Raw genomic sequence first — 24069 nt, 5'->3', positions numbered from 1 at the left:
CAAGTATGTTAATCCAAAAAAAATTTACACCGCAAATGATATAATAGAGGACATACAAAAGAAACACGGGATTGAAGTGAGCTACATGAAAGCATGGAGAGCTAAAGAGATAGCAATGGAAATGATAAGAGGGAATCCAAACGATTCATATAAGGAGTTGCCGAGGTATTTGTATATGTTGGAGCATACAAATCCAGGAACGGTTCAAAGTTGCACAAATCAGAAGATGGATGCTTTCTTTATGCATATGTTTCGCTATATGCATCTATCAAGGGTTGGGAGAATTGCAAACCGATAATGGTTTGACGGAAGTTTCTTTAAAGTCGCATATAAGGGTACCATATTGACTGCTTGCACACAGGATGGAGCTGGTGAGTTGATTGCATCTACCTTGTTTCTGCAGTTTGTATAATATTGTAGTTTCATGTATAAAAGTGTATAGGATTTCACAGCTGTTGTTTTTATAAAATTTGCAGTTTGTATAAAGTTGTATAATCGTGTATAACTATGTATAAGATTTGTATAATTGTATGAATCCTAATATCTATTTTGTATAAACAGGAAAAATCCTTCCAATTGCATATGCAAGTGTAGATTCAGAGAATAACAAATCTTGGGAGTGGTTCTTCGTCCAGATAAAGGGTACTTTTGGTGTTAGGGAAGGGATGTGTATAGTTTCAGATAGAAATGAAAGCATCTTCAATTCCACAAAAGCTGTGTACCCAGAAGTACCACATTGTATTTGCATGTTTCATTTGTGGCAGAATGTCAAGCGCACATTCAAGAAACATCACAAACAATTGAAGGATATCTTCTTTGCTTTGTCTAGAGCTTACACGATAGAAAAGTTTGACTACTATATGACAGAGATGTGCAAAATTGATCCAAAAGTGCAGCCTTACTTGTTCGAAATTGGCTACGAAAGGTGGTCTAGGGCATACTCCAAAGTAAAAAGGTTGATGGTAATGACTTCCAATATTGCAGAGTCAATTAATGCAGCAAACAAGGATGCTAGAGAGTTACCAGTAATGCAATTGCTGGAGTACATGACAAATTTGCTACAACAGTGGAACAACAAAAACAGAAAAAGTGAAATGGAGACATCTACAGAGCTTGGCGAAAAGTACGACAAACTCTTTCGGGAAAATCTGATTACATCGGAGCAAATGACGGTAAAACGAATCAAATATAATGATGTTTGGCACTGCTGACTTGCATTTTACTGCTTGTATAAAGATGTATAACTCTATATAATAATGTATAATGTGCTTTAACTTTGCAGGTGAGGCTTGTTACGGTGCAGTTATATACTGTGCTTGAAGGGGTAAGGCGAAACATAGTGTGCCTTGAAGAGGGAACATGCAGTTGCGGCAAATTTCAAATGGATAAACTTCCATGTTCGCATGCTTGGGCGGTTTTGAAGAACCAGCAGCTGAAACCTGGCCAGTATTGCTCTTTTTACTACAAGAAGGATAACCTCCTTAGAACTTATGAATTTTCAGTAAATCCGATGTCAGATGAGAGTTTATGAGTAATCCCAACAGAGGTGTTGGAAGATGTGGTCCTACCACCTAAAGGGAGAAGGAATGCAGGAAGGCCAAGAAAGGAAAGACTCAAACCTGCTTCAGAGAAAGAGTCTAAGAGGGCGTTTTCATGTTTTGTGTGTGGACAAAGTGGTCACAATAGAAAAATATGGAAGCCGAAATCTCCGCTAGTGCGGCAGCAACTTGGCGACTAGGACCGTGCGAAGCCGGGGTTTGAGGAATAGAATCGGCCTGAGCAGGTTCACTTGCAGCCACAGCGAGTACGGGCCCGGCCGAAATACCCAACTGGCGAAAAGCAGGCGTAGGATCCCTCTCCCTACTTGAAGCCCGCTGACCTACAAACGAAGAAAGATAAATAAGAGACAGGATAGAGAGGATGATATAAAGGTCAAAAGAATCAAAGTCAAAGGTAACTCAGCGGTCGCAGGTCTACGCCCAAACCTCTCATTAAAGTGAGACCACTCGCGAATCCCCACAGTATGAGGCAAAATCTGACTCACCTAGTCACGAATGTCAACGACTGGCAAAGGAGGATCGCGCTCGGCTGCAAAAAGGTAAGGAGAACGATTAGATCGCCCAAAATAAACAACAAAGTCATTTGGGAGAAAAACACTTACGAGCAAAGTTCCACTCCTCGGGGAATCCACTAGGGTTTGATACCATATGCTCTGTCTTCGTGTAGAAGAAATTTTCCCAAAAACGACGATTAGTTTTATCGTCCATCTTTACCAAAAACTTATTGGTCCCGTGGTGGCGCATATGAATCACCGTGCCCCTATGAAAACTTGGGACGAAGAGGTGAAACAGATGGCGGAGAGAAATACCACGGTTGGCCAGCTCCGCGTACTTGATAAGCATAAGGAAAAGCTTGTATATGTACTGAGAGAGATGAGCCGGGCACATATTGTAAAAACGGCAAAAATGTTCCGCCAAGGAAGGAAGAGGAAGTGTGTAGCCAACAACGAAGGGGTACGCGAAAAATGCGCAGTACCCTAGTCGATGTATTTGCACTACATCACTACTAGCAGGGATGATTTCAACGTGGGTCGGGATTCGCCACTTAGCCCAAAATGCAGCAATCGTCGCCGCATCCATCTCATAAACGACGGGTTCAGGTTCACCTTCCGGTGGGTTTTTGAAGTCTGACCTGGCCTTCCCCGAACGTGGAATTATCTCATCCACGGTGGGGAAGTTCTCGTCTTCTACCATGGTTGATCCTTCTTTATGAGGAGGTATGTCCACAGCAAACATTATAGGATCAGAGAAAGCACTAGCCATTTTCCTGATTGTATGTAAAAAGGAGATGCAAAGATGGAGGAGATAATAATAGCCGAAGATGCTAAAGGGAGAAAGAAAACACAGACGCTGGAATCTTGAAGAAGGAAAAACTCGGGTTTCAAAGGCTCTAGAAATGCAACAGTTCAAATGAGGAATACCTATCCCTATTTATAAGAATATGGGCACCCCAATCGAGAAAGCCCAAACACCGCCTCATTAATTTCAAAATGGAAGAGGCGCGGGAAACAATGTAACATATTGGGAACATGCGCCATAATGACGCATGATGAAATGATGTCATTTCAAACTGATGTAACGGTCAAGTGTGGCTCTTGAAGCGCCACGTCATCACCTCGCCATAAAAGGGTCACTCCTCGGCCAACGTGCTCAAATTTTTTCAAAATTGCAACTGGCGAAGTCCGCCCACCGAGCTCGTCCAAAAACAACCCCGACGGACAGAGAAACTAACTGTATGGGTCAAAATCTAATCGAAGGGACCTCGCCTGAAATAAGGAAATCAAGAATCATTTAGGCCGAGGTCATGCTCAAGAAGCAACACTGGCGAGCTGAGCAGCGAATGTCGAGGTCGAGCACTCAGATCGGCCAAAACGGCTAGTTTAGCAATAAGATATTTCTAAAGTATATTCAGAGGAATATTCTCTATATTTGTACTTTCAGTAGGTAAGGGGAATATCTCATAGAAGTAAGAATAGAAAGAGAAAGAAGGGGGATCTAATTTTCTATCTTGATAAGCTCTCTCTAGAAAAATTGACTCTCACATAACTACAAACATTATCTTTATACAAGATTCGATTTGCTGTGTTGTTCCAAGCTTTCCCACGTCAAATCCGATAAAGTATTTGATATTCCCATGTTTGGTTATCTTACATCATTGTCAGAGGGAGAATCATCCACCTCGTTATACATTTGGGTGAATTATTCTCTTTGTTTACAGCTATTGTCATTCATCATATTTATTGCTTGTCCTCATTCCCTCATTTATTCAAAGAATATCATTAAATCTCCTTTTGGCTTTTAATAGCTTTAAATGCGGTTTCTAGATTATTACTATCCATCAATCTTGGATCTAGGACTTATTATATTTAACTAGAATTTACCTATTATCATTTACTTAATTAGTTTAACAAAAATATTTAACACTTTTTGGTCAAACAATAAACAGAATAATACCAAGTATGATGTATAACTAATACTTGTATTAGTTATACATAGGTTGAAAAAATGTAACAAACAAGGTATTAGTAATCCACAGAGCTAATGCTTGCATTATTTTTTTCAAATACCTCCTACCAAATGACCCCTAAGAGGTAGCTAGGTAGGATGTATTAGAGAAAATAATATATGTATTAATTGTGATATTCTTAATCCCTTGTTTATCCCACTTTGTGGGATTTTACTGAGTAGTTGTTGTTGTTGCTGTTGTTAATCCCTTGTTTGATAAGATTTTTCAACATGTGTATAACTAATACAATTCTTATACATAATAAATTGTGACATTAACAAAACCGTAAATTTTAATGCATGAATAAGCATATATATAAAGACAGAACTACATTTTCATAATCTTTGTCAAATCCTTTTCCAAACCGTCAGAGGATATTTGTGTAAACAAATAATTTTTTAAAAAAGCTATACATGCAATGCATATTATTTTTAATACAGCAAATCAAGCAGTATAAAAAATAATCTTGATATAACTAATCACGACATATCTAATGTCAACATTACTAATCTCAATAATAGTAATATACCTTATTCACTACTATTCTTATACACCTTACCAAATAACACCGAACACTTCTACGTAAAATCAGATTTCCATCTTTCCTTTTCTTTTCTTTTCATTTTTTTTTTCCTTTTTATTTTCATCTTCTGCACCGCTGGTACGAAACCCCCTCCTTTCCCCCAAAGTGACCAATATCTCTAGCCCCAAAAAATCAAAGGCTGATCGCTTTGTCTCCTTGACTTTCTTATTTCATACAAATCCACCTCCTTTGTTTGCTTTAATCTTTTTTGAACAATAAAGCTCTCTTCCATCTGTCATAATATAAATTTTTTGTTTGAATTTCAAACCATAGGGTCCACAGAGTCACGTGAAGGAAGAAGAAGCAAATACTCATGTTTGGCATGCTTCTGTACTGTACTTCATTGAGAAGAGAATCAAAACTGAAAGAGGAAAGGCAGTCGTGATTCAATTGTAGTGATAATTAATGCTGATGTTTCACTAGAAAGGAAATAGCTACTCTGTAACCTACCAAATATATTAAACGTTTTTGTTTTGTAGTGTGATAATAAAATATACCCCATAATTATCGAATTTTTACAGCTGTTTACCATAAATGTTGCATAATTTACAAGGGAGCCAAAAGAGATAAGCCAATCTCGCTCCTTAAAACCACCAACCATTCACTCACAAGTAAAAAAAACTTATTTGCAACTTGATATTTGTATTACAGATTATGTGTGTTTGTAGATATTTTTTTTATTTTTTTTTACTTAATAATTGTTAATTTATTCGCAACTGCTTTATTTTCATTTTTAGAAACCAACTCCTTACGTGAAGTTCACGGTAAGAGTAAGGGTAAAGGTAAGATCTGCGTATACACTACCTTTCTCATACTTTGCTTGTAGGATTATACTTGAATTTGTTGTTATTGTAGTACTTAATAATGGTTAATATTTGTTCACTCCATATATAATACCTTCCTATGCCATATATGAAACCTTATTACCCTCAATGTTTAAGGTTTGTGTTAATTACATTTCAGCATACCAAATTACCATTTATATACCATAATTCAAATTAGGGATATAATTAAGGGTGCATTTATATTAGGCGCTAATTTAGGACCGTATCTTCCCACATTTATCTTTACCCGTCTCTCCCCCAACCACCCCCCCCCCTTTGGAGATGGACATTAGCATCAATAATCTTCAGATTAGTTCTCATTTACTTCCCCAAAAATCTTAACTTAGCGACCGTATCTTCAGATTAGTTCTTATTTACCAATTCTCTATTTACACGTACAAAACATCAATGTATCGTTATTTTCATTGACCTCTTTTTTTTGTTTTTTTTTTGGGCAGTGGCTGAAGGTTACTGGTTAACACAAACGATTGAAACTCGAAGAAGAAGAAGACATATTTCCAGAAATTGTAAATAAATTGTATAAAAATTAGAAAAATTGTAGATAAAGTGTAGACTGTTTTTTGCACAAGATTTTGTAGAAGCTTTAGTCGTTTTGAATTTGTGAAAACAGAAAACAAAGCATCTACAATCAGAATACAAATAATCTACAATTTATCTACAAGATATCTACAAAATGAATATATTGAATTTTAATATCCCAATTCCCATTTGAATTGTAGCATAATTGGCATTTTTGACATAATTGTAGAAGATTTATAGAAGTTTTAGTCTTCCCAATCTACAATTTATCTACAATTATCTACAATTCTACAATTTAACTATAATTTATCTACAATTTCTGGAAATATGTCTTCTTCTTCTTCTTCTTCTACTTCTTCTTCTTCTTCTTCTTCTTTTTCGAGTTTCAATCTGAAATTCAGTCAAAATGAAGTCTAATCTTCAGCAAAACCCTTCAAAATTGAGATATAAACTCCTAAAAATATTCCGAATTATTTACAACAACACCCAATCCAAACAAATAATGATTTTTGAGAACCCAAATTTGAATTCAAAGCTTTCAAGCTTTTTAATGGCTATCAATGGTGGAAAATATATGGAAGAACAGATGAAGATGNAACAGAAATCTCCTTTCCGTTTCAATATTCTTCTCCTAAATCTGTTCAGAATATTCACGCCAAATGTGTTCAGAATATTCTTCTCCTAAAATTTAGCTCGCATAAATAGGAAGATACAACTGCTATTAATTAGCTTTTAATGATTGGTACAAAAACTGTAGAAATAATGTGGACTGGGTGAATAATTTAAAAATTATGCACATTTTTGGTAATAAGGTTTCATATATGGTATAGATAAGAAAAAATCCCTATAATATATACTTGATGATTAACAAAATTACAAATCAGTAGAGAAAAAGATTTTCTTTAATTATATTTTTTGTAAATACTTTTTAGCTATATTGAATTATACTAACTATTGTGACTTATAATATTTTTAATATAATTATTTAAATATGTAAATTTTCTTTCAAAAGTTTGAACATTTTTGAGACTGCATTCACATTGAAAGTTAGTTACTTTGACCCTCATATTTCGAACTTTATCACATAAAGTGAAAAAGAGGAAGTATATAGTATCGCTTAATTAAATAACTTAATCATGGTAAGTTGATAGTAAACACTGAATATAATTTGAAAGAATTACAAGAAAATACACATGACTTCACACCATAACAAAAAATAGTTAAAATATCATGGTATAGCCAGTTTTCACACTGGTCAATGAAAAATAGTCAGCGTTTATCAAGTCAATGAAAAATAGCCACTATTTTGCTGCAACAGGGACCGGTCCAGTATAATATACGGGAGTTCTGGTGCATTTGTGTACGAACTCCAGCATATTATGCTGGACCGGTATACTTTGCTAACTCCTGTAAAATTTGCGGGAGACTGGAGCACCAGTGATCTAAACTCCAGTATATTATACTGGACAATTATACTTGCTGGAACTCCCGTATAATTTGCGGGAGTTCCAGCATAATTATGCTTGAACTCCCGTAAAATTTGCGGGAGTTCCAGCATAGTTATCCTGGAACTCCCGTAAAATTTACGGGAGTTCAAGCATACTTATGCTGGACCTCCCGTAAAATTTGCGGGCGTATTTTTTCGAATTTTGAACAGTATTTTCGCTCAGATTTAAAGTGGCTAAATTTCGATGACTTTTGAAACTTGGCTATTTTTCAACGACCAGTGGTAAATCTGGCTATTTTTGAATTTCTCCCCAAAAAATGGCCCATGTTTTTAAGTTTTACCCCACCTAGCCCACATTGTACAATTTCGAAAGCACTTGCAAATTCAAAATATATGTTTTTACAACAATTGCTTCTAAAAGCTATGGAGTTAATTCTTTGTTCTCACAACTATTGCTTTCACTCTCTCTTCTTCTCACATCTTTTACATATGCTTCAAAGGACCGTGTATTTTTTGCTTCTCCTCTTGTGTCACCTGCTTGCAATGAAAGAAAATTGAAGAGTAGAAGTCCACCATTGAAGATCATTCAAAGCTTTGCTTTTGAAAATGGGTTGTTTTGAATTTGTTAGTTGTTTGGATAGGGTATTGTTCCAATTGATTGGAAATATCAAAAGGAGTACAAAATTTAAATTTGAAGTGATTTGGAGTAGATTTGAGCAAGATTTGAATTAAATTTCAGAAAAGACACAAGAAAGAAGACGAAGTCAGTTTTTTGTATAATTATGTATAATCTTGTATAATATTGTATATGAGTGTAGAAACACACCTTATACACTGTTATACACTTTATACACCTTTATACAAGCGTCTGTAGACGAACTTCTTCCACGATTTTCAGTTGCAATTCTTATTCAAAACCAGTCCAAATCTCCATTAAATGACTTCAAATTTTATATACAACCTCCTTATACTATTTCTAACAAGTCTAAATAACACCCACTCCAAATTTTTCATAAAATCAAATTCGAAATTTAAACCCGCATATTTAAGCTTGTTAAAAATCTAATTTTCACCACCCAAATGAAGTTGGTTTGTTGAATTAATATTTGAGTCACAATTACTGATTCGAAAAGTAATTTAAAAGCTTGAGGAATCTTTTTTAAAAATTAAATAGTAATTTTGAGAACCTATTGGAGTTGGATGTTGAATCTTAGCCTATTATTTATGGGCTAGTTGGTTGTAAATTGAAATATGGGCTATAAAATTGAAAAGTATGGAGCCCAGTTGTTCTAATGTGAAATTTTTCCCATATAATTTTACCTCACAACCCCCCCCCCCCCCCCCCCCCCTCTCCCTCCACTTATCTCACACGCAAGTTGTTTTTGAAAAAAAATATATTATACATAGGGGTAAGGGAAGGGATGAAGGAAGGAATTATAAGATAGAGGATCAAAAGGGTTAGTTTTGTGGCTCTTTACAAAACTTATTTTTAGTTTTATGACCCTATATTTTTTTTTATACATGTGAGATTTACTTTTACACATAAGAGATCTATTTTTCCATCTAAGATATCTAAAAAAATCATTTTCTTTAATTATAAATTGTAAAGTGACATGATATACAAATAACACAAAATCTAAGTAGTCAACCAACTGAACTACTAAAATTCCCAAAACATGCTCTTTTGTGTCACTTCAATTGCTTTCTTAATTAAAATTGTCTTTTAATTATCTCTTTCTATATTCAAAAGTAGTTTCAAGTCTATTTGTTACTTCTCCTCTGTTTTTATAAATCCCTTTGCTTCAAAAATTGAAAGCTCTTGCTTCTTGGTTTTCCAGTTGACTGCGAGTCTCTTGCGGAAGAGTTTTCGTTGGTTTTCTCTTTTATCCAGGTGACTAGTGTCTATGTAGTTTGTAAAAGCTGTGGAAGTTCAGTCTGTAATTTTCATTGTGACAACGAAGATTGTCTTTTAACATACACGTATATGCATTTGACTATTCAATTGGTTGGGTTTAGTTTCTAGGTATCTTCTAGTGCTTGTGCATTTTTTTTAACTGAAGAAAATTGTGGTTTAATGTTGATTGATGCAGGTGCGTATTTTGAAAGATGGATTTGTGCGAGGCCTCTGTTCCGAGGAGGCGGACCAGACAACAATGGGATAAATACTTTCTTGAGTTGTACGAGAAAAAGAAGGGGTTGAGTCAAAGTGATAATCCTCCTGAGACTTACTGGATGAAAACAAAGATGAAAAAATGGACAAAGGGAAAAACAGTGTAAACGATAGGAAGAGGGTCGAAATGTCTGATGAAAAGGAAGGTAGTGAGAGACATCATTATCATTAAGTACGCTGAGGCAATAGCATAAGAGAAGGGCTTTTCATACTTCTTATTTTCTTTTGGTAGTAGTTGTAACGGTGTACGATAGACTCTTGTGGTCCGGCCATTTTCTGAATTCCGCGCATAGCAAGAGCTTAGTACACTGCGTAATTGTAATGGTGTGTTGGGATAAGTTTGTGCCTAACTCGTTGTATTCCATCAGATACCTGTTGCTACTTGCACCATACATATATTAGGTAATTGGCAAAACGTAAGTATTTTTTTTTGGTTTTCTTTTAGGAATGTAGAAAATGAGGCACTCCTCTAGTACCAACTCGGTAGTAGTCAGAGCATTCAAGTGTTCACGAAATAATTAACAGGAGCAATGAAATCTATTATAGATAAGGCTACTCCCCGGTCCATTTTAGTTGTCATGTTTCTCTTTTATATGTTCCTTAAAAATTTATTAACAAGAAGGGCTTTTTGACTACTATACCCTTATTTACTCGTCACATTAGATTTTCTATGCTATGTAATTAATATTTTACTTTCAAGAACAATTAATAATTGGGGATAAATGAGAAAAAAATAACAAATTATACCTAGATTTTCTGAAATTATAAGCATTTTTGACCAGTTACTTTTAATAACCACGACAACTAAATGGACCAGTGGGAGTATTTGTTACTGCTTTTTCCAAGATTGTTAATTATCATCGAATCAAAAGCTTCCCAATCCTGTTATTGTATAACATGTTTTCAAGTAATATATCATATACTAGCACTTGTTTTTTGTCTCTTTCTACTAAATTTTATACATATGAAAAAACACCTAGGTTTTTTGGTCTCTTATAAATAATTAAACTCCAATATCCCTGGTTCATTCCAACTCTATTAATCACTAGCTATTACCCTTCGGTGCAAGCTATCTTAGACTCATGTCAACTATGAAGGATTAATACACAGAAAAGTCTCTCTATTTGTAATACAATTGTAAAATCATCATTAATTATTTTTTCAACTATAAAGTCACTAAACTTTCACTTAATTTTCTAAAATCTTTCTTGCCAAAATCCAGTGAAGTTGACTGAAAAATATCCTATTTTAGAAGGGAAAAAAAATATCATTGTAAACCTAAAAAGCTCCATGACCTAAATAAATCACTCAGACCAGAAAACCTATCCGTGAGATTAGAGAACGCATATCCTAACATGTGAGATTAAAAATATCATATTTTGACCTATCATCCTTTCTATGGGTTTATTTATTTACTATCAATACACAGAGACCGATAGGACGTTCCTTAACTTGTGGAAGTTTGACTTATTAGCAACAACAAGCCCAATGAAATCTCACAAGTATCTGGGAAGGGTAACGCGTACATTGAGAAGGTAGAGATGTTGTTTCCGGTAGACCCTCGGCTCAAGGAAAGATGGAAAAAAAACAAGCGGATGAAGAAGTTTACTTATTAGCAAATTCTTAAATTATTGAAAAGATGGAGTCGTCGAGCTAACTTTTGAAGATATGTTGAATCTGTGGAAGGAAGAACAACTTAATTTCTGAAAGAAAAAGCACGCACTCGTTGTCTATGCTTTCACCCAAAATGAGAGCTTAGATACTGACATTTATGAAAAAGATGGAGGAATAAGAGAGTGGCTGAGACAGTTCATATGGACATCATCTGTATGTTGGTGTGAGAATAGAGCACTTCACATGGACATCATAGCCCGTAACATAATGCTCAAACTTAAACATTTAGTGCTTAGTTCGGAGGTATTGAATTAGCCAACACAGTTTAGAGCGGAAAGACTCACGGCTAAACTAAAGAGATTGCTGGAACTCCAGGTTGCACGGCTCCTGATAACTTTTTGCATAGGCCTATCAACATTGAGATTTGCGATGCCTATGTGTGCTCATGTTTTAAGCTCCCTGAAAGTGAAACCTGGAAACCAATATGAGAGTAATTATAGTCGAACTAGACGTGTATAAGATTGGAAGGATCATCAAGCTCATGGATATTCTATTAAATAGACAATTTCGGGAGTAAGCTGAAGGTGTTTTCATGTAAGGCTTGGACTACTGCCATCTCAACCATCACAAAGGCCCAATATGAGAACTGTTTTCACAGGTTCAGTTAGGGGATGCAATTCCACCACTAATATCAGCAATAACCTTCATTTGTAAGTAGCTAGAGGAAACTATAAGTAATTCTGCCCGGCTTCCCCAACTTACGCTACTTGTAGCCCAAGCCAGAGTCTAACAATCATATGCTCTGTCTGCAGACTCTGAGGAACCTCCACAAAGTTCCTGAATGTTAGACTATTGGAATTGAAATAATAGAACACCATCGGGTTGAAGACGTATTTTATTTTAGTTACTTCAAAGAGGAAGTCTTCGGAGAATGAGGAGGGATGTCACACCTTGAAAGATTGTTGCCCTGATTGATAAAAAGCGAGCACCTGACTGAAGATGTATTTTTCGCATTCTACTGTAAATTGAAGTACATTAGCACAAGGTCTTCATTTTACTACCGTTGCAGCTTAGAGGTTAAAGTTCTCTCACGCTGACAATGAATGCACCAATTACTTGACCAAAAAGATACCATCAGTAAATTGCATCTTTCCAAGTACTTTTTAAGAAAACAAGATGATGATCATGTATAATCAATTTGTACGGTCAAGTCCTGTATCCCTAATTCATGGTATAATTCATGCACATATTGCAAAATAGGCCGATCGTCAACTCCCTCCTTTACCTGTTCAACAATTAACCATAAAAGAGTGAGTTTTGGGAAGCCATCAAGTAGAGCAGCACTGTGTATCTTAGAAATGACTTTATCAGCATAAAGCAGACAAGTCATGTGTATCCTATAAATGACATTATAGAAGCACAGGTATTACTGTTGCACACCATAAAGTCGGGTATAATCACCTGCAATAAAATTGATCCAATAACATGGCCAGGCACCAGTTCCCAAAAACGAGCTTGAGAAACTTCTGAAACATCTTCACGAGATGAAACCTAAGCACATTTGAAGCAAAATATTAAAGATATGCAGTTTGGAAATGATGCAGTATGTATAAGAGAATGGAACATTCTATACTCATAAACCAGGACCCCAATGCTATTACACCATTGTTAAAACCAACAATCCTGCTACTCTACCCCCACCAGGAAACAATTTTTTCTTTTTTCCCAAGAGAGCTAGCACATCCAATAAAATTCATCTGCGGGACAATATAGCCCCACAATGTAAATTTTCCGATTATATTTGAAACGTTTGCTTTCATTTCAAAGCATAACAGCCGCTGCCACCATACTCTTATAAACAATACTCTATCTCCACCCCTAGTTAGCTAATATCACCAAGTAACATATGTCAGTGGGAAAAAAACACGCTATCCATCCTTACTAGTGTTGTCAAGGGCTCTCACTTGAAGCACACTTAACCCATGAAGTTAGGTACAGAACAGGTGTGCCTTCACTTCGCTTGGACTACGGTGTGTCATCACCCATGGGCTCTATCTTTCAAAGAGTGGTACTAAACCACAACACTATACCTAAATGCAAATTTTTTAAGTTCTTTTGTAATTTGTCTATATAATCGTGGTTTGGGTTTATAGTTATTCTTTTGAAGTACATACTCCTTTTGTCCTTTTTCTCATTTGCACCTTTCTTCATTAAAGCATGCACTTTATTTATGGTTAAAGCCCTAGTAGACTTCAGCATTTATTCGCTTTTCGCCTTCAATAATACTAATCTTTACCACCATCACTATAACCAGTCACCTCAGATATCACATCATTTCAACCTGGCCTAGTTTTACACTCCTAATGACCCCCATCATTACTATTGAATATGGTGAGCTTACAGGATTTGGCACAACTTTTATATTGAATTGAAATGGTTTGTGATAATTTTACCTGTCTCAAGCATTTGCCCAAGGCTGAAGACGGGATCCTTGGGGGTGCCATTTGGAGCAAGATGCCACCAGTAGCTCTGAAGAGTGGCATGACGAGGAAAAAAACTATGGCGGAAACTAGTCCCAAACATAAGACTTCAGCATTCTTCACTCTGAAGAAAGAAAAAACAAGAGTTAAGCCAGCAAACAACTTTGCTTCTTTATCGGGCCATCTATGGCCATGAATATCAAGAAAAACAACTATTGCCGTGAAGCAAAGAAAATTTACCCAAGTGTCAACAGCCAGGAAGCCAGGATCAGACCTGCACTGATAAATAAAAGGGTATAGAAAAGCTTAAGATTTACGAAACCAGGACAGAGAATAAGATATTTGAGATATCGAGTAATTGATAAGATAGCATCTGAACCATGGATCCAGTTCATGTAATGAGCTATACAGGGTAATCGCGTACCTGCGAATTGAATCAGCCAGTACATGCAAGCAAACAGCGTGATAATTCATATCTTCAGCTTTTCTATAGACTGCAGGCAAAATAGCACATCAGGAATCTTCAACAAACCCAATGAAGTCAGGATAGTTTAAGTAGCTCAACTGGAAAAGGCTTCTTAAAATATTGAAACCCATATTGTATTTAGAAACTCTAGATTCTGCTCAACCATAGGAAATGAAACAAATGAATCTGAAAATTTCTCCCCAATAGGCTTGCAGCTTGCTTAACTGATATCACATTACTGTGAAACATAGACTGCTATTATCATTTTTGGAAATTTATAATTAAGATCTTTCGGAAAATAGTGCACAAGTATTCTGGTGAATCTCTGCTTAGACTATTTTTTTCTTTATTTTGGAATGTAAAAAAATATTAAGGCTCCTATAGACTTTCTTTCTGCTGATGTAGACATCTTTAGTCAAAAAGGATTTAAAACTTTACTTTTAAGATAGCATTGTCTTTCGTCAAGGACTAACATCATTAAAAAGTTATCCCTTGGGTTTTTATGTTGATCATAGATTGGTTAAATACTTCAAAGAGAGAACTTAGCTCTTAACTTATCCACTCCTCGCAATGAACATCGACCATGATTAATTTCCAAAAGGGAAGGATAATCTATGATACATGAGAATCTCTCTCTCTCTCTCTCTCTCTCTCACACACACACACACACACACTCTGGAGGAGGGAGCAATAGAATTTTGATCACAAGCAGGAGGCTTACCAAGATTAATACGTGCATAGTTCCTGAAGAACAAAACACCAATGAGATTCACCAGCAAGTTTGTGACAGCAGAGACAATCAAGTAATGCCTACATGCAGACTTCAATCAGGCACAGTATAACAATATTCACAACAACAATTTACACAAAACCTTCAGAAACAGCCAAAAGTCTGCCTAAAGTGACAATCATTTTTCCCTAAGAACTTAGAAGGCAAAATTAGTTAAACGGAGCCCTGCCAGTTCCAGATAAGGGAATAGACCCAAATTTCTTTCCCTTTGATTTCAACCCACGAAAATGCTAAGAATGAGTTTAAGTGGAGGCGATGGCCTATTTGGATTTTTAAAAACTTTTGGGCTGATTTAAAACCTAACAAATAAAGGTCCAATTTTGGCTCCAAACACCTGGGTCCTCTAATTAAAAGGCCTTTGACCAAGACTCAATTGAGGAACCAGATACCAACTTTTAATCCTTCAATATATAGACCCCTTCTAGGATTAGCGATAATTAATCTAATCACCATTAAGTAATGAAATAGACAAGTTAAAAGGGAACTCCAAAGTTTTAAAACATACAAAGTGGTCCAACTATAATTATTGATAATTTGCTAAAGTGGAAACATCCCCCCCCCACCCACTTCTTCTTCCACCACTGCCGCCTTTCTACCCTCTCCCAGCTCGTCCATTTTTGTTCTTCAAGCGGTTGGTGTTAGTTCTAGATTAAGAAAGTTGTTCGGTGTTCCTGTTATTTTAAGAAAATTGCATATTAAGTTCATTAATGTGTTGGTCTATGAGAGGTTACCATCTGGTCTTTCGTAGATTTTAGTGAGAAAAGAATCCTTATACCACCTAAAATCGGAAAGGGTTTTACACTTGATATTGTTGAGTATCTCAGAGGATCTTTCTCTGAAGATACCCGGACTTCCTATGAATGTCTTGATAATGGTGTTAATAAGGGTATTGGTAGAGTCAGGAATGGTTTGGCCATCTTTAAAGATTGGTTCTCCCGTTCAATTAACTCGGACAGCTAGGAAGATTTTTTGTTTATCCTCTTCACTAAGATGGGTATCCCACCAACCTTTGAGTTGACCTGTAAATCATGCTACTAAAACATGGATAGTAAGCTAGTTAGAACAATTATGGGAAGTTCTATATGCAGTGGCTACTATGATCCATTCGTAGATATTATTGGCATTGTAATTGTCGTGCATGACATTGGGTTTTTTTCCAAAGACTACATCTAGATGGGTAGCTCTAGGATAATAGAGTTTTTGGGGTTTACGTCAGTTGGAAAAGTCCGCAGGGGCAACTTCTAGAGAAGGATTGTCATGAAGTTGGTCGGTATGGGAATCCGTTTCTTCATCGGTATCAACTTCTCTAAGAACATGTACTCCAGAGGCTTTTGAGGTGACATCCCCGGTTCCTTTAGAGGGAGTGTCGGGAATAATCAAAGTTTTTCCGATTTCTAGGACCCTACGTTGTAGATCAGAGAGTTCAGAAGAATATGTAGATTGGTACACATGGAGTTCCTTTGCAAAAGCTTTAGGGATCTCATAAGGTTTGTTAAGGGGATAGAAGAAGTAGGGGTTTCTACTATCTTAGAATCCACTTAAGTAGGTACAATTCGTTTTGAAATCAGATATTCACCCGAAGTTTGTAAATATTTGTTTGTATAATTATTTTGTTCAAATATATTTTTTATATCTTGCTAGTAACAGCTTCATTTTCAGCTTTAAGTTTGAAAGGTGCTGCTAAAATTGGCTAATTAGCATAATTTGTTGAAAATCCTTATGATGGAAGAAGTTCAAAAATAACTTCGTCTCCGGTAGAAGTTTTCCAGACTTTTGAAACGTTAATAGACTCGAAGAAAGGAAAATCAAATTGGTGTAATTCAGCATAAGCTTCAAACCATTCAAAGAAATTAATTTGTTCTTAAATGAAGTTCAAAGACTCATAGTAAATATTTTGAAGATCTTTTCTTTCGTCTCCTTGAAAACTCCGAAAAAAACCAAGTTCTTTTGAAAATGTTTTCATGTGAATACAAATTTGCTCGTGTTGGCTATAAATAGCCCCCTCGACCGGCACGGTATAGGGGTGTCTGGAATAATCAAAAATATCAGTGGATTCTAAGATAGTAGAAAACTTTACTTCTTCTATCACATTATTCGAACCTCATGATCCCTAAAGCTTTTGCTAAGGAACTCCATATGTACCAATCAACAGATTCTTCAAACTCTCTGATCTACAGCGTAGGATCCTACAAATTAAAAATATATGTATCCTACACTTCAAGTGTGCTTTGCGCTTAAAGCTCCAATAGACCTAGAGCGCTTTTTAGAGCTTTTCGTCTTTGACAACACTATTGCCTAACATAACAGGATCACAAAATAATTTCTTCATCCAGAAACTTAATTACACCAACAGATTGAAGAAAAAAATCTCACCAGCAAAGCATTACCATAGAACAACAAAAACTTCAGTTTTTTCACCAAAGCAACAGAGATTGAAGGAAAAAATATAGCAATTTGTTCGCAAAGCATCACAGAAGCATATTATTACAAAGGCGTTGCTTGAAGAAAAAAATCTCTCCATTTTGTGATAAAGCAGTTGGGCAAGTGGTCCTCTTGTGGCTATACTTTTGCAGCTTGATCATTATTTCTCTTCTTTTAAGATACATATGTTTCCCCGAAATCTTTAGTCTGGCTTCGACCCTTTTGCGTGGTGGAGCATTTTTTTCACGGAAGCTAGCCTCAATGCATTTACTAATGCCTTATTAGTGAAAGTTTGCCACGAAAAAACATGTTTCGCCAAGATGACTGGCTGGGATGTTGCAGCACACTGCATATGACCAAAATTGCTGAAAACAACAGGTTACTCGAGGTCTCATCATTATTTTCCAGACAATCACTATTCACACGAGATTCTCCAAAATCATCTCTGTGAGTATATCCTTCATCGAATGGTCGTAGTGGTGGTGGTAGAGGTGGCATTGCATTAGTGGTGGTGGTGGTAGTGATGCTGCTACAGCATTTGAAGATCAACCACAATTATCTTTAGAAGGGATGTAGAACCATCCCTAACAGCATCAAGAAGATATAAATTGGACATGATTATGTCTTTATGAATTGAGGAGCTATTTTTCCCCTTATAGGCGCAGAACTAATCGTATAACTAATCGACACGTCGCTCGGCGAGCATTTCAAATGGCAACTTTCAATGACTCTTTCAACCAACCCTTTATAGGTAGCTTGCCTACTCAGTGCAATTGGTACTATCACCTTTGAACGCCTAATCCAATAACTTGGAGTCTCCATCCATTCACCCAAATAATCTCCACCCACTACTACAAAGTCTTCCATACCATCTAGACTAAAGTTAATACAACAATAAATTATTTGTACTAAACTAAGAATGACTTCAACCTGATAAACCAACTGGACTGAGGCTAATAAAATAAGAAGACTAGGGCTAAAGAAGGGTCGATTACTTGGTACAATAAATCTGAAGAACCGGAAAATCAGATCCTCACAATTGCAAAGCAACAAGAGATTTTACAACTAACTAGATGAAAAAATCAAGGAATATATCTATTATAATTAATGACCAAGCAATTGCACTCAGAAAAATACTCTCCAATATCGGAAATTTGAGTAAAGCTTTCTGGAAGAAAAATAGATATATCCGAGCAGGATAAAGGGGACGAATAGAAGGAGCTATAGAGGCTTTTGGACAAGGAAGAAATGCAAATAGAACCACTGAGTTTGAGCAATTTTACGACCTAGAACGTGCTGTGAGAGGAAAGAAATACGGCAATGGTGGAAGAAGGAAGCAGCAGTGAGGAGGAAGAAGCGGTGGAGAAGCAAGGGACTTTTTTTCCATTTTTGGCAAATTATCAATAATTATATTTGGACCACCTTGTATTTTTTAGAACTTTGAGACTGCCTTTTAACTTGTCCATTTCATTACTTAATGTGATCAAATTAATTATCACTAATCCTAAAAGAGGTCTATATATTGTAGGATTAAAACTAAGGGTCTAACTCCTCAATTGAGTTTTGGTCAAAGGCCTTTTAATTAGAGGACCCAATTTATAAAACTAAAGGTTAATATTGCAATTATGTCCCTCGCTCATATTCTCTAAGAAGAAAGCTTCTTGAGTTTAAGATTGGATATTAAAGAACTACTTCAACAGCAAATCTTCTGTTCTTCTTTTTTTTGGTGAAGCAACTGTAAATCTTTTCTTATTCGCCCAATATCTTTTTTCTATAAGGTCTATTCTAAAAAATATCATAGTAGGGAAAAATAAGCTAATGTCGGAAAAAAGGTGAGTATCTCAGGATAGCTCATTCTACTTGACGAAAGATTCAGATAACCGCAAGCTTGATGAATCAAGTACAAAGCCTGTCACTTATTGTCTAACAGATCAGTATCAAAGTTAACCACCATCCTCAATCAAACAACAATAGAACCTAATTGTCTGACAATTTTAGTGATTTTGCATCAAAGGAGAACTACAACTTATTTTCGTTAATGAAGATAAAAGTTTAGTAATAAAAGAACATAAAATCAATCACATTTGTGAACTGACAAGAAACAAGAAACTTTTTACCAACATTTTTGGCGCACTTACTTGTGCTCAGATTCATCTTGTATAAATGCATGAAGTGCTTCCACAGCCAAGGAGAATGACAAGAACAATAGGAACAGCTGCCTACATAAGCAATACATGAGGAATATGCCATGTTAGCCCATATAAATGCAATCATACAAACAGCATCTAAAGACACAATATAAAGAAGAAGCAAAATACACTTTTCTTGAGAATGAAGAACAAGCAAGATACATTTGGAGATGGCAAATAAAATTTGCGTGCATTTCTTTCTCCCTACAGGTTGGGTGGGTGTGACAATACGACAAGTAACATGAATGGTATACTGCTCATTTGAGGTTTTACAAGTAGACAAATAGATTAACCTATTGGGATAGAATCCTATACAAAATATATATAGATGTATACACACATGCTGACACACACAACACCTTTCATGTGACAAATTTGATTGTAGTTAGAATTCAAAAAGTTAACTGGACTTTTACAATGATGATAGGGAAATACATTACAGTAGTTCCTGAAGAGTTAATTTTCTACAAAAACGTAACAATTAAATTCTTAATATTTTTGAAATTCTACCCAATAAAATTGGGACAAGGGGAACAGTTAAAGCAATAAAGACACCTGCAAAGCAGGTATTTTTAGCATGTCGGTGCACATGGTGACAGCATGAACATGAGAAGGGTGGAGGCAATCAAGTTAGGACGTGAATGCAGGGTGGTGACATTCTAGAGGGAGGTTCTCAAATATATCTCTAGATCATAGGTTGATATAATACAGATAAGAAAAATAGAGAGAGATCTCCCTGCAATTGAATGAAGAAAACCAGGAAGAAATGAGTAGGATGAAAGAAAAGTGTACATGTTCATTTTCTTTTGTAAATATATGTTCATTTTTAAAAGCATACATCCTTAGTTTCATGTCTTTACACTATTTTCTTCTTGCAGGTCCTCTGCCCTACCCCTTTCTGTCCCAAATTCTTTTCAAATAGCACTGTTACTTTTCCTTGTTCTCTAACCTCATACATTTAAAAAGTAAAATGTAAAAACATAAAGTTCTCCTTTACAAACAAGTTGCATGATATTACCTAAAACTACTTTTTTTCAAACTGTAATATATTGCCTGACAACTACTTCTGAGGCACTAATATGCCGACAATCAATACACTTTCAGAACAGGTACATGAAAAAAGTATGTGTTCAATTTCTTTAATAAGCATATGTTCATTAAATCATTTTTAGTATAGACATCCTTATTTCCAGTGGCGTAGCCACATTGAGTGAACACCCTTCATTGGAATATTATACTAAGTATATATAAAAGTATACTATGTATATAGGTTAAGAATTACTTTTTATAAATATATATTAAACCTTGAACGCCCTTTGTAAAATTTCTGACTTTGCTACTGCTTATTTCATGTCTTACACTATTTCTCCAAGCAGCTCCTCTTTCCCACCCCAAATTGCCCTTAACGACTTTTGTAATTTTTGCTAATCTCTAACCTTTCTTATTTGCAAAACAAAAGTAAAGATAAACGCCTCCAATAAAAAAAGTTGATTGATATTACCTGACAACTACTTCTGGGATCACTAATATGCTGACAACCCTTAAACTTTCAGAACACGTTCATGTAGCAAACTGACACCAAGTTTACCAAAAAAATAATCCTCTATGCTTCTCCTGATTGAAAGATAGATCTCTTAACTGAGGACTCAATGGTGTAACTTTTTATATTTTTGATTGTTGAATGGTGTAATTCTTTATTTACAGGCAATATCCAAGTGATTTGCACGATTTTATTTTTAAAAAAAGTCTTTAACAGATATCGCTTCTTTGACATCCTACCCATGTAAATAGCAAAGCAATACAAGAATTGCAAAAATTATGCAATCCTGAGATAACTGTGTGTGAAAAGACACTTTTATTGGAAGAAGTGGAAGTTAAATGCGTAAGAAATAATTATGATTGTGTCATGTACTTACAGCATTAGTGAAAGCAGACAAGACCTCGAGCCTTTTGTACCTGATGACAACAACAGAAAGGAACATTGAACTAGTTGGTCATAATTGTTCAAATGAAGGTGTTAACTGTTAAGAGATGGATCTTGTGCCTAAATCAACCCCAAAGTTAGCTTGAGAAGTGGGGATTGCCCAAGACCATATAGGCAGACAACAATCCATTTCTTCCAGAAATATGGGACATTTAACACTCCCCCGCATGCACAGAACTGGACATCTGAAGCGTGGACAACATAATATAGAGGTTCTACATTAGGCAAATAAAAAATATTAGTGGGTGTGGCACTAAGACCATGTTAAGAAATGCACCTTTAGGTTTAACTCAATCTCAAAATCTAGCTCAAGATTAAAGATTGTCCAAGACCATATAAGGAGCCAACAACTCGCTTCCTCCACCAATGTGGGACATATAACAGAATGGACTTATTATGAGTTGGAGTGCCAGATAAACTGTTAGCAATTTTCTTAGTTGCAAATGTTAGACAAGCTGCAGAGATATTCTTAATTGGCTTTCTAAGAATTCTAATTGCCTTTCTAAGTTTGTCAAAAGCAATTGAAGTCAAGACCTGATAAAAACAAAGAGGTCTCCTTTTGCCTTTTCTATTTTAGTTTTCCTTTGTCTAATACTTCAATGACCAGCCTAAGTTGCTTTTCCTTTGATAAACACCAAAACTCCTTTAACATATTTACCCGCTAAATATTTCCCATCATGTAAGAAATGTTTGTATCTACTCATTTAACCAACTGCACTAACAAGTCACCAAACTTCAATAATGAGCACGTGAAAAGGATTAACACACAGCTGGGGGAAAATGAGGCTTCACAAACAAAGAATTTCATATGATGATAAAGTTTAACTCTCACCCATAAGTGTAAATGCGGTCGGGCTTTTCTCTAGAAGCGGCCATTGCAAACAATGAAAATGTCAAAAGGCCACAACCAAAGGTCAAATGAAATGCATCTGACACCAACCCTGAAATTACACCAAAATCAAACAAAATTCTACAAAAGATACTAAGCAAGAAGTGACAAGTGGGAAACCAAAGATTCATAGACCGATAAAAATAGGATACTAGATATCATTAGCTATTATTTTCCTTTTTGTTTTATCTTTTCCTTTGATTGTGGTGGGGTGCAATAGGGCAAAGTGGAAGGGAGGCCTACAGTGGGCTCCCCAGTCAATCCATGTTATAACTTGTTGTTGCGTCATTATAGTCACCAACTTCTTTTTTTTCTTTTTCTTTTTTTCTCTTGGGGGATGGCGGATTTTTTTTGGTTGGGTAAATTTGAGATTGCTCATAAGCAATTTCAGTTTGCTTTTAAAGACTTAATAACTGTTGAGGACAGGGGCGGAGCTAAAGGGTGGCAAGGGGTTCAAAATTGTACTGCATGAATGGGGCAAAAAATGAATTTTATTGGTTATATATAAAACTGTTGAATCCCCTTGATATAAGTAAGATTTTAGTATAGTGACAAAGGGGATTTAAAAATTGTTTTAGATCACATGTTCAGATTGTAGGTATGATACTATTACTTTTTAAATCCCCTTGTATGAATTCCTGGTTGAGGAGGAACACCAATAAATGAGCAATCTCTAAGCTCGACGACAAGATGAATTTGAATAACATTGTGAAAATGATATTGTCTTGAAGTTTTTTATTCTGCAAATGAATTGTTTTTAAGACACACACACACATGAAGTTCAGATTTCAACACATTCAGTAGATTATCAAAACATCTACAAGTGACAAAAGACTAAAACTTGCATACCAACTTGGCCAGAGAGAAGGCCAATACACAACTCCGCAGTAGAATAAGCTACATTAAGCGAAATCAACATAAATAACCTCCTCATCTGCTTATTCCCAGACATCACGCCTCGAAAAACCGATAATGCAGATGTAGAAACCCTAAATTTCACATCCGAATCCTGCAACTTGCCAAATGCATCTTGTGGATAGATATTCGGAGGTATATCAATGCTAGAAACAGTCCGAGTGAGCAAAGCCTTTGCGGAATCGTTCGTTAATATGGAAGCCGGCGTGTGATGCTCAGCCGATTGCTGAAACGAACTCTGCCGTGAAAATGCGAATCTCCGATCGCTGCCGTCGAAATCAAAATCGCCGCTCCACGGTTGTCTAGGAGAGTCGGATTCTAATTTCCGGTAATGAAACGACGGCGTACGACTCTGATTCATGTTTGAATCCTTTGAAATGGAACTCTTCTATTGCCTACGGAAAATACTAGAACTCCAAGCTGTATCCATATTCATCAAAAATTTGATGAATTATTCTGCAAAGCTCTAATTCTTCAAAGAGACACAAACTGTGATGAAGATCTGTGATCTAGTAGAGTGAGGAGGAAGGAGAAGTAGTAGGGTTTATGATTATGGAAATGATGGGGAAAGCATGAAGATGGTCAAATGAAATAGTCAAAGTAAACGCCTATGGCCGGAGAAAACTGCCATAATCTTTCCAAAAAATACTTTTTAGGTTTAATTTTAAAAAAAGACAATATCAACTTTCAGT

At 35.8% G+C, this 24069-nt stretch overlaps 2 protein-coding genes and 1 long non-coding RNA gene across 6 annotated transcripts; 2 read left to right on the top strand and 1 right to left on the bottom strand.

Moving 5' to 3' along the window:
- On the top strand, window positions 116–1531 carry LOC109224165. The gene is made up of 4 exons (XM_019388752.1): window positions 116–274; window positions 362–371; window positions 562–1172; window positions 1283–1531. The coding sequence occupies exons 1-4, from the start codon at window positions 116–118 to the stop codon at window positions 1529–1531; spliced, it is 1029 nt and encodes a 342-aa protein (XP_019244297.1).
- LOC109224523 lies at window positions 9118–10060 on the top strand. The gene is made up of 2 exons (XR_002067703.1): window positions 9118–9350; window positions 9550–10060. It is a non-coding gene; the product is annotated as an uncharacterized LOC109224523 (long non-coding RNA).
- LOC109223283 (metal tolerance protein C2) lies at window positions 11445–23975 on the bottom strand. 4 transcript variants are annotated; one of them, XR_002067542.1, is made up of 11 exons: window positions 23312–23973; window positions 22406–22514; window positions 21506–21545; window positions 19539–19615; window positions 14911–14999; window positions 14148–14217; window positions 13964–14002; window positions 13697–13847; window positions 12705–12794; window positions 12194–12528; window positions 11445–11715 (listed from the first exon to the last, which is right to left on the bottom strand). XR_002067542.1 is itself a non-coding variant. In XM_019387533.1 (10 exons), the coding sequence occupies exons 1-10, from the start codon at window positions 23736–23738 to the stop codon at window positions 12427–12429; spliced, it is 1128 nt and encodes a 375-aa protein (XP_019243078.1). In that variant the 5' UTR covers window positions 23739–23974; the 3' UTR covers window positions 11445–12426. The 4 variants fall into 4 exon arrangements, 3 of the variants coding, with proteins under 3 accessions (XP_019243078.1, XP_019243077.1, XP_019243080.1); XM_019387533.1 differs by having other exon boundaries at window positions 11445–12528; window positions 14911–14933; window positions 23312–23974; XM_019387532.1 differs by having other exon boundaries at window positions 11445–12528.

Source organism: Nicotiana attenuata, chromosome 3 (genome assembly GCF_001879085.1).
Source record: "Nicotiana attenuata strain UT chromosome 3, NIATTr2, whole genome shotgun sequence".
NCBI lineage: Eukaryota > Viridiplantae > Streptophyta > Magnoliopsida > Solanales > Solanaceae > Nicotiana > Nicotiana attenuata.
Note: the sequence above shows the minus strand (reverse complement) of the source record. Positions and strands in the feature narration are given on the sequence as shown.

Bases quoted from the DNA above. Each gene is read 5' to 3' on its own strand.
- LOC109223283 (XM_019387532.1), bottom strand. From the start codon at position 23,738: ATGAATCAGAGTCGTACGCCGTCGTTTCATTACCGGAAATTAGAATCC. The intron at 19,616-21,505 runs GTAAGTACATGA...TTATGTAGGCAG, and splicing joins TGTCTGCTTTCACTAATGCT to CTGTTCCTATTGTTCTTGTC. The intron at 14,218-14,910 runs GTAAGCCTCCTG...TTTTGCCTGCAG, and splicing joins CTATGCACGTATTAATCTTG to TCTATAGAAAAGCTGAAGAT.
- LOC109224165 (XM_019388752.1), top strand. From the start codon at position 116: ATGGAAATGATAAGAGGGAATCCAAACGATTCATATAAGGAGTTGCCG. The intron at 1,173-1,282 runs GTAAAACGAATC...TTAACTTTGCAG, and splicing joins TTACATCGGAGCAAATGACG to GTGAGGCTTGTTACGGTGCA.